At 37.1% G+C, this 11,433-nt stretch overlaps 1 protein-coding gene across 3 annotated transcripts in view; it reads left to right on the plus strand.

The window, feature by feature from the left end:
• SLC25A13 (solute carrier family 25 member 13) overlaps positions 1-9,035 on the plus strand; it is a 167,827-nt gene extending 158,792 nt beyond the window's left edge. For all 3 annotated transcript variants that reach the window (XM_039341459.1, XM_039341458.1, XM_039341460.1), the window contains 3 exons: positions 6,782-6,940; positions 7,027-7,117; positions 7,361-9,035. In XM_039341459.1, the coding sequence (XP_039197393.1) occupies positions 6,782-6,940; positions 7,027-7,117; positions 7,361-7,538 (428 nt within the window). In that variant the 3' untranslated portion in view covers positions 7,539-9,035. The remainder of the gene's footprint in view (positions 1-6,781; positions 6,941-7,026; positions 7,118-7,360) is intronic.
• Positions 9,036-11,433: the final 2,398 nt, after the last annotated feature.

Genomic DNA, 11,433 nt, shown 5'->3' on the forward strand with positions numbered 1-11,433 from the left:
AAAGGCAAAAGATATTTACATTTCAGTTTTGAAGCTGGGCTCTCCATTATCTTTACGACCTGAGATAATAGAAGAAAAGTTGGAAGAGCAGCCGGTTGAAAGTGCTATGCTATTGGATGTAGGAGACATACAGGCTGAACCTTTGCAGCAGTCTCTTGAGACAGAAGATTTTTTTAAAGGAACCGAGAATGACTCGTGCAGCCTATAGACGTAAATTAAAAGAACAGCAGAAGATGGATGTTGGCATAAAGAAAAGGAAATGATGAACTTTTGTAGTAGTTTTTTGAGATAGAAGATGTTTTAAAGGAATAGTGAATGATTTGTATTTAGTAAGTTTTAAAGGAACAGTGAATGATTTGTGTAGTATGTAGATGTAAAGAAAAAGAATAATAGAAGGTATTGGTTTAGTGGAAAAGTTTAAATATTTGGGAGTATATATATTATAAATTCTTAATTTAAAGTGAAAAATAATTATGAGATATTATGGGTAAATGTGTAAAAGAATTTAAATTCTAATGATCTGTATTGGTGAGAATTTTAGAAGATGAATGGTTTGCTGAAACATTTTAAGTAGGAGGGTATTAATAGACTTTCTTAGGGGTAAAAAGCAAAGAGCCAATTTAATCGAACATAAGTTTATTGGTTAGGTTATATTGGAGGGAAAATTTTGTGTTTATTATGGATGAATAGTTGTTTAAAAGAAATATACACCTCAGCGAGGTGAAGATGGATAAATTATATGTAGAGTAAATATGGGTTATGATATAGGTTTAAAATGCATTATGCAGATTATGAATAATTTTTAGTTCTCAATTTAGAAATGCTTATATTGTTAAAAAAATTCCTTTTTTGTATTTGAGTTAAAGTATATTATTGATTTTATTATTTGTATTGTTGAATAAGTTTATTTAAAATTTGCTTGTTTATTTGTAACCCTGTAACTAGCTCTGGGAAGTGAGAGGGAGAGGGGAGGAAGAGTGTTATTTTAGGGGGGGATATTGTTAAAAATTTGTATAAAACTTTTCAGTTAAAAAAAAAAGAAAATTATGAATGAATTATTGCAGGTTATACAAAAACCAGGAAAAAAAACCCTTGGAGTACAAATATGATTTTTGTATCTTGGTGACATATTTACTGAGATTATTTATTTACTATATTATATACTATATAAATATTTATTAATATTTAGAAGGAAATACTTGTGCCAGTTTTGTTATATGGCAATGAAATATACGTCAGAAGAAACAAAAAAGGGGAATTTAAGTATTATTTATTAAAGTTGTATCCCATCTGACTCCCATAACTCTGGATGACCAACAACAATCAAACAAAGAAATTGCAATAAAATAAATAAAACATAAATACATAGTTAAGAATGAATGTGTTAAATTAATATAAATTGAATACAAAAGTGAGTAATCAATACAAAAAAGTAGATTGAAAAAATACATTGATCATATAGAGAAAATGCATGAAAAGTCTAGAAAGATAGAGATGTGTAGTGAATGCTATTGGTGAAAACTAAATCTATATTTTCCCATCCCTTTTCACAGCTTTAATTTCTTCAGCGTACTGTTTTTATTGCATTTTGCCACTTCTGCATAAAGAGCTTACCTCATAAGCTGATGAATATGTCTGTATATATTATAATTTAACATCATCAGCCATAATCATATTGCCTGCCTGTCTATTCTCTCTCTTTCTCATATCTATCTATCTACCTACCTACTTACCTATCTGTCTTCTCTCTATCATCTATATCTTCTTATATGTCAGTTAAACCATGCTGCATAATAAGATATGTCTTTGGACGAAATATAATATGAATTATAGACTTCTGGGCCACATGATAATGTATCAACAGATAAATAAACATGGTATTTTAGAAGAGTTATGTGTATTTAAGGAAAAGAGGTCTAGTATGTGGTAGTCTTGAAAAGGTAAAAAATTCCTTGAGCTCTGCTTCTGATAACTGTGTGGAGACAGCCATGTAATTATTATTGACAGCTCTAGGTGTTTTATCATTTTTATCATGTACAGCATAGGTTTATTAATATATATTTTCCAGTCTTGCAATATCCTCATGGTTCTGCAATCAGTTGGGAATTAGGTCTCACCCTACTTAGCTCTTGGTGATCAGCTAAGACCAGCTATCACCTACTGCTGTGCAATGTAAGGTTGTTTCAGGAATAATCCACCCTACCTGTTGTGCTGTACTTGTTGACCTCCTTGAAGCCCCTTTCTTATTACCACCATTTGTTCTGCTGCATTTTCTTTCACTTGTCCACCAGCAATATAACCATCTGCATGCTCTTGTCAGCCATATTGAGAGGTGATGCAAAAAGGGGCACTTTTTATTGATTTCCAGGATTGTGATGGGATGGATATATCTATATATCTTGAAATAAAAACTGATTTTGTGTTCAGAATCCACTAGGCACATACGGAATAATGGTCTGAATGCTTGAATAAAATAATTGTTGAAATAATATAGGCAATGAGTATAAGAGGGGGAAAATTGACTGAAAAAGACTTTTCACCTGTAAAACCTTAGCAAATATTTAAATATCAATTAATGATAGGGTCCAAATATGTGTCAAGAAGGAGAAGGGGTACAATCAGTGACAGTGACTTTAGTGACTTTGTGTTGTATGGGAAGGAAGAAAAAAGTTACATATAAAATGAAAAAAGTTGTGGTCATTGTTATCATGTATAAGTAACAGTAGGTGAGCTACTTTGAGACAGTATATTCGAAATGCTGCATTCTAATGGGTTCAGAAAGGAAAAACTGTTATTATGATAAATAATAGAAATATAATGGCTATGGAGAAACCATACCTCTTTTGCATGGAATGAAAGGGAAAACAGAAAATACTTTTTTTCTGTCCTGCTGTGATTCTGCTAAAGGGAATCATAGAATCATCAGAAAACAGGATTTCTTTTTGGCATCGTGTCACCCACTGCCCTCAAAAACGTGTTTTCTTGAACATTTTGCATTCTGTATTCTAAATGGAAAAACTCAGTAGAAAGATTTTTGTTTGCTCATTTCTGAAATAGCAGGCATTAACTCCTGGATATTTCTGGAATACTACAGTAGATTATTTTTTAATTGGCAGGTTTTTGTGCTCAAAATCTAGAGCAATATTTCTCAATCTTGGCAACTTGAAGATGTGTAGGGTACAACTCCTAGAATTCCCCACCCAGCTTCAATTCTGGGAGTTGAAGTCCATGCAAGTTGAAGTTACCAAAGTTGAGAAACACTGTTTGAGTCTGTTACATAGAATGTTCTATGCAGCTAAATAGGCTTTTTGACTGATGCCTAGTTTATCTACTGTTGGCTCTAGCAGTTAAAGTGATACAAGACACCACTGCTTTTCTTGACTCATGCTGTTGCTTAAAAAGAAAACCAAACTTTTACCCAAGATTTGTCAGTGAATTTATCATCGGGGATTGGATTGGAGTTGGAAGACACCAGTAAGGAGCCCTTCTCTCCACAACATTTCAAATATTCTCACAATAGCTCAGCGAAGGTAGTTGATGAAATGGTTACCTACCAAATCCATGATCAGAATGGGATTTGAAGATAGGTTTCTTGATCACCTTTAAGAAGCTGTTTGGAATATACCATTAATGTAATAATTAGTAGTTAAGAGCATGTACTATTTTACATACATCTTTGATTTGTCCTTTTCCATATCCACTAGTAATTTTATAATACAGAAAAGATATACAATTCATACACCTTCCAATTCAGTTTTTAAATACTTGAGCCATCAAAATAACTTTTTTTTAAATTCATATATTTAGTCAAAATACAATGGATTTTAAAGTTGGGTAAATTATGTGAAAAAATTTTGAGCCATGCATCCTATATGTGAAACTCAAGCTTTTGTGTAATTTTGTAGCATTTTTTCTTTGTCCTTTGTTAAATTATTGCAAATATAATAATTCTCTTTGAACTCCAACCACTGAAACAATCTCTCATTATCATTTGTTACCAGTATTTATAATGTGGATTTTGTCCCATACATTCTCTATTTTTCCATTTCAGGTTACTTTCTATTGAACCCACCACTCTTTAGAATATGTCTTGACTCTGCTATTCAGTATAAAATTAGATAGGTGGAAAGGAGGCCTAAATATTTAAAAGTCATGGGAAATTTTATGTAAAAAGAAATAAAATGATAATATAAACTGAAGTGCCATATATACCATAGATATGTACCTTTAGATAGATGAACACTTGTTTGCATTCTCCAGCAGTGGTGAAAAAAGAAGTTTATTTGGGGGGGTTAGGACTGGGTATTTTTTTAATATGATTTTAGTTATCTATGTAATGTCTGTTTTAAAGGGATTAAAGTCAATTAAAAACAGTACAATTAAATGGGATTTGAAAACTCCTGGTTCCACAATTCCATAATTGTGGAATTCCTTATGATAGATGTAATTGTAACTCAGCAGAAAACAATTCACAAAGCTAATAATTTGCACTTGCTGATTTCTACAAGGAATGTCTTGGAAACATTTGTGGACATCAGCTAACTCTCATCCCAATCACATTTACATGATGGCACCATTTCTGTGAACAAATACATGTGCATCCATATGGCTTGCTGTATTTTCAAGTATTAACAAATTGTAAAAGTCCACTTCTATTAAGTGTAAGCCAGAATGATTACTTGTGGAAAAGTTTAAGAGCAATGTTTCTTGCACATAAAAGAGTGTACATCTCCCGGACTTTAAATATGAAAAGTCACAATACCGTCTTCTTTCTCCCTTTTGGTTTTGGAGACTGGAGAAGCAGTTCTTATTTTAGTGATAAACACACACTTTTACATCTCTTTCAAAGCAGTCTACTGAAAAAAAGTGAAATTGTGTTCTGGAGCCAAACCATAGTGGTTTGGATGAAAACTGTTACAGAATTATTAAGCTTTAGAGAGAAGAAGGAGGGGAAAAAAGCAAAGGAGATTTATGCATCTTTGTCTGACTACATTGGTTTGGAAGTGCTGCAGAATGGAAAAGTAATAAAATAAGAAGAGACAGTGTTTTCGTAATACTGTACAATCTTCTATTTTTTATTTCCCCTCCCTATTCACTTCTAAATATGGCAAATTCCATTATATTTATTTTCAAAAAATGTTGATTGGCATTCTAAAGTTATTAGATACAATGTGCTTTTTGCCTTCCATTGACATGCTACATAGAAACTGGTTGAGGGATCAAGCCCACTGCCATCATTTAAATCTTTGTTGCTTTCTGTTGTTTATCTGCCAGCAATAGTCTTCCAGCAAGACCTTACAGACAGACAATGTTTGATGTTAAAATATATGTGTCTGGATGTAGGAATACAAAACACAATTGAATTTTAATACTTTTTGAGTTGGGAAACATGTTCCTATGTACAACTTTCTTTTTCAGTCCAGATATCTAACAAGCTGCATACCTAAATTAGGAAGCGAGGTGGAGAAAAGTCCTGATTTTCAGGACTTTGCGCAGATGATCAAAAAACAGAAACCACAGAAGAGTCTTATTTTAAAACTCCAAAACTTATACTGTTTGCTAGTTTAAATATGCTCTAAGTATTTCTTATTCACTAATTAAAAATATAGCCAGATGTGCTATTTCCTCAATACATTGTATGAGTTCAACACGCAGGATGAAGAAATGCCAATTTATTTCTTTTTTCCTCACTTCACAAATATTTTCACTTGGTTGAGGCAAACAAAAAGATACAAAAAATATTAATCACAATCATATTCAGATGGAAAAGGAGGAAAGAAGCAAAAAATTCTCCTGAATTTTCTATTGTCAATGGAAGAGAAATGTGACAATTGAATATTTTATGTTCAAAAACCAGCAGAATTTACCGTCCACAAGAATTGGCTGAACCAATTTTTCTAACCATATAAGAGAAATCTTGAGATCCAGGAGCATTTCAAAGTGCTTTCTTTACTTATCAACCCACTTTCTTAGGAAGGACTGCCTATTTTGCTTTTGATCAGTGGCTGGTAAATGGTTTGGTAAAAGGGTTTGTGATTAGTGCTACAATTATCTTTTCTGGAAGACATTCCCCAAGTTTTAGGCTTTGGGGGAAGAGGTAGAGAGCAATAGTTAGAAGTACAAACTAAGAAGAAAAAAGAAACCAAAAAACCAAAACACAATGTACACTAGATTTAATGTTTATCAACAGTCACTGGTTTACTAAGGAATATACTGCTATAATATTAACAATATAAAACATTATTGTAAGATATCACACAGTCTCTGACATAATAACACATATTGTTGCATCTTTTGATTAGTACAAAATATTGTCTTTTCCAAAACAGTTCACATATACCTGACAATCATTCCTAGACATCGAATAATTTCACTTTTCAATTTCTCAAAATAATTATTTTAGCCACTCTCTGTGCTTGATAAAACCACAACTTTTCATAATCAAATTCCAAAGGTTTGATATATAATTCAATATATATATTAAGTTCTTTAATATTTAGAGATTTCTTACACATTAGGCATCTTTAGAAGTAATGCAAAAACTTATTTATTTGGACTCAGTGTTGCTGGTGTATTAGAATATATTTTTCTCCCTCTCTCTTCTCTCTTAAATTCTCCACTGGGAATTTAATAGATGGCTTCCTTTAAAAAAAAACAAGCTTTATTAAAACATGAACTTTGCTTGTCAGAACTCCTAGGTAAATCATGTGAAATTGCATTCAATTGAGAACGCAAATGACTTCTTTGAAAATGGTTTCCTCTCCTCTCTTGCTTTGTTAAGGAATGCCTGCTGCATCTTTAGTGACCCCTGCAGATGTGATAAAGACAAGGTTACAGGTAGCAGCCAGGGCAGGACAAACAACTTACAGTGGTGTCATTGATTGCTTTGGAAAGATCTTAAGAGAAGAAGGTCCAAGGGCTTTTTGGAAAGGAGCTACAGGTAACAATTGAGGGCATTTATTAAGGGATGAGGGTGGTTCTGTAAGCCTGAATGCTAATATGATTATGTTTTCATTTTATTTTCAGCTAGGGTATTTCGTTCATCCCCTCAATTTGGAGTAACCCTGGTGACATATGAGCTACTGCAGCGATGGTTCTACATTGATTTTGGAGGAGTGTAAGTACCTTAAATTAACTAATTTGCTTTAGTGGGAGAGATCCATACAATCAATATGCTATCAAAGAGCAAAAGCATACTTCCGGACTTCAAAGTGAATATTGAAATTACATTATGGTCTGGGATTATGGAGCACTAGTAAGAAGAAAGAGAAAAATGGGCTTAGGTTACAGAAATGTTTTGTTTTCAAAGATATTGTGTTTAAAGGTTGCATTAATTTTATTTTATTTTTTTGGATTGCAGAAAGCCAGCAGGATCTGAACCAGTGCTTAAATCTAGAATCACCCTTCCTGCACCTAACCCTGACCATGTTGGGGGTTACAAACTGGCTGTTGCCACATTTGCAGGAATTGAAAGTAAATTTGGACTTTACTTACCTCGATTTACATCAATGTCTCCTACCTCTAGAACGGCATTATAAGCCAAAACATACTTATAAATAATGGTTGGCAAAAGACCCATGTATCTGATCAATCTTTATACTTTAATCTTTTAGTTTTTCTGCCTCAGCGAAGCCTTATCTAGAAATTTCTTTTCCATCCCCATTTTTCCACTTTAGGTGTACATTTGTGCTTCCTGTGTCAGATCACTGTGACGTTTCTGCTAAAATAATTGTTAATTTGGACCCATGAATGTATTTCTCCCTTCGCCATTACTTATATTTGGAATTGTGAATGTACTTGGGCTGATTCATACTTAATTATTTTTCTTGGTGGTGGGCAAGCAGGGAATGTTGGAATGGTAGAATATGGCCTTTAGCATCAAACGAAGATATTCTGCATCATGACTGTTTAAATGGGTATCACTTAGCAGCACTTCACATTCAAAGGCAAAAATATGCTTTACTGTACAAATATAGTAGCCCATCTCCAATGGCTTAAAACAGCTGTCACTTTTTCTGGGATCATGCAATTGCCCTGTACTGATACCAGACAGTACCTGGAAATATACCTTTGGTTTAAGGAATGATAAATTCATGCCTTCAGGTATTCCAAAGCAACTACTTGCTTTCAAAACAACCGTCTGGCTCTGTTGGATATACTCTTATATACATTTACATAAGGTGTATGTGTGTGTGTGTATATATATATATATATATATACAGTATATGCATACACATTGTGTGCTCACATACACATATGTATGTATGTATCTAGGATTTTCTTATATGCAACAGAGATCATGATATTATATGAAGAACTATTTAAACATCAGATTATGCATTGATTACATATTCAGTCTAGCTTCAATAGGATTCAAAATGTATCAGTATGAGCCATACCTAATTCTGAAAATGTATTTTACATACCTTGCATTCCTGAATTATATTATAGAGCAATGTTTCTCAATCTTGGCTCTTTAAGGTGAGTGAAGATCAACTCCCAGAATCCCCCAGCCAGTAAGGTTGGCTGGAGAACTCTGGGAGTTGAAGGATTGAGAAACACTGTTATAGAGCTTTGATGGGCAATGTGTTTTGTAACTTAAACAAATGTTAAGAAAATTACATTCCTGCTGACAAAATTATGACTAGATAAACCTGGGAAAGAAATGTAGATTTCCATAATTTATGAAAATTGTGAAAGAATGTAGCCCTATTATTCTCCACAATGACATTTCACAAGAGCCACCAACAGATAGTGTTGTATGCTCTCAATCATTTTCCATGCTTTGCTGCATTGATTTGAATGGAGGCTACAGCCAACAGGTCTGGAATTTGCCCCTACTAATATTTGGAATATTTTTTATGTAATGCACTTAAAATTAACTGCTGCTTGTTTAAATAAATGCAATAAAAGAATTTGAGCACCGGATTAATGGTATTTGCCTTAATTGCTGTGTTGTAACTAGAAAATACTTGTGTGAAAGTTATCAGTTTTATTGAATTAAAAGATTTTTAAATAATAACAACCAAAACAAATATTTTGTCTGTTCAGTTACTTCGAAAATGATCCACTCAGATCTCCTTGCATGGAATTGTGTGCTTGCAGCTCTGTCCATGGTCTCATTTCCTTATGTAAGTTATGTGGGATTTGGAAAAGAAATCCTGGAGCTGGTACAGCATTCAATTGGAAGTAGAAAGGGGATACAACATTGCCTTATGTCATAAGAGATTTCAATATGTAATGTTGTTGTGATTCTAAATCTAGAAAGTTAAATATAAATTTAAATCCTGTTTCTGTCATTACTTTTTGGAATGTAGTCTCCAGTCCAGAAGTCATACACACATATATTCTGGATGAGTAAAAATAATTGAGAACAATCCTCAACATGTACGTTTGTGTGTGCGCGCACCTATATGCTATACTAAAATAACACTTTTTTGTAATTCTAACTTAACAACTATTTCTGTGTGGGAGTTGTTCATCTCTTCAAATAGTGGATATGTATAACTTTTAAATTACATGGTCATACAGCACAAATGTACCCAAACTCTTATAAAATAATTTAAAATTTCCTTCTAATACAGTGGTTCTCAACCTTCCTAATGCCGCGACCCTTTAATACAATTCCTCATGTTGTGGTGACCCCCAATCATAACATTATTTTTGTTGCTACTTCATAACTGTAATTTTGCTACTGTTATGAATCGTAATGTAAATATCTGATATGCAGGGTGTATTTTCATTGTTCCGAATTGAACATAATTAAAGCATAGTGATTAATCACAAAAACAATATAGTAATGCTCGCTGGAGAAGCTTACTCTTCCTTGCTGAAAAATGTTGGGAGGGAGGGAAGGGGAAGGAAGGAAGGAAGATTGAAGGGGAAAGGAAGGAGATTGAAGGGGGAAGGAAGGAAGGAAGGAGAGAGATTGAAGGGGAAGGGATGGAGATGGAAGGAAGGAAGGAAGGAAGATTGAAGGGGGAAGGAAGAAAGAGATTGAAGGGGGGAGGTGCTACTAAGGACGCACAAGCAGCTCCGCACAATTGCCTGGGGAGGAGGGAGGCTCTGGTGGAGAGCCAAGCGGCGGCATATCCGGGGCCTCGGAAGCTGCGCGGAGGAGCCATGCACCTCGGAGCCGCCAGCTGCCCTCTCACACCCGCCAAGGGATGGAGAAGGAAGGAAGGAAGATTGAAGGGGAAAGGAAGGAGATGGAGGAGGAAGGAGATTGAAGGGGGAAGGAAGGAAGGAGAGGGAGATTGAAGGGGAAGGGATGGAGTTGGAGATGGAAGGAAGGAAGGAAGATTGAAGGGGAAAGGAAGGAGATGGAGAAGGAAGGAGATTCAAGTGGGGAGGCATTGCCAAGGACGCACAAGCAGCTCCACACAATTGGGGGGGGGGGAGGCTCTGGCAGAGAACCTGGTGGAGAGCCAAGCAGCGGCACATCCGGGGCCTCGGAAGCTGCATGGAGGATCCGCGCGCCTCAGAGCTGCCGGCTACCCTCTCACACCCACCAAGGGAGGGGGATGGAGATGGAAGGAAGGAAGGAAGATTGAAGGGGAAAGGAAGGAGATGGAGAAGGAAGGAAGATTGAAGGGAAAGGAAGGAGATTGAAGGGAGAAGGAAGGAAGGAAGGAAGGAAGGAAGGAAGGAGAGGGAGATGGAAGGGGAAGGGATGGAGTTGGAGATGGAAGGAAGGAAAGAAGGAAGGAAGATTGAAGGGGAAAGGAAGGAGATGGAGAAGAAAGGAGATTGAAGGGGGGAGGCGCTGCCAAGGATGCACAAGCAGCTCTGCACAATTGCCCGGGGAGGGGGGAGGCTCTGGCGGAGAGCCTGGTGGAGAGCCAAGTGGCAGCACATCCGGGGCCTCGGAAGCTTTGCAGAGGATCCGCACACCTCGGAGCCGCCGCCGGTCCTCTCACACCTGCCAACCTGGAGCCCCCCATCCTCATCCTGGCACCTCTGCCCTCTCCCAGCCCCCTGGGACCTGCCCGCCCCTCCAGCCTCCTGAGTGCCATTGCAGCAGCGGGGTCACGAGAGCCCCTTTCCACGCTGTGCAGCCCATTGCATGCAAGAGGGGCGTGGCCGGAGCGTGAGCTCCCGCTCAGAAGGCACCACTTCTCTTCCAGCCCGGTCGGCTGGCCTCTGACGCACATGTGGGCATCGCCGCCGGCTCGCCCTCTTCCCCACTCCCTGGCCACTTCCAAGGCCCGGAGCCCGGCAAGCCAGGAAGGAGCCGCTCCTGCCTGGCAGCCCCATGGCCGCGCTGGGTACCAGAGGGCCGAGGCAGCCTCTGACAGCGAGGGAGGCTGTCCAGGCGGGGATGCTCCCGCGCAGCATGGAGGGCGGCCGGGGCGGAGCACAGCCGGGCAACCAGGAGGCGTGGAGACCGGCTCAGCGCTGCAGCTCAGCTTAGCCAGCAGCGGTGGAGCAGCC

This window comes from Crotalus tigris, unplaced genomic scaffold (assembly GCF_016545835.1).
Source record: "Crotalus tigris isolate CLP2741 ecotype Arizona unplaced genomic scaffold, ASM1654583v1 scf7180000017765.3138416, whole genome shotgun sequence".
NCBI classification, from domain to species: Eukaryota; Metazoa; Chordata; class Lepidosauria; order Squamata; family Viperidae; genus Crotalus; species Crotalus tigris.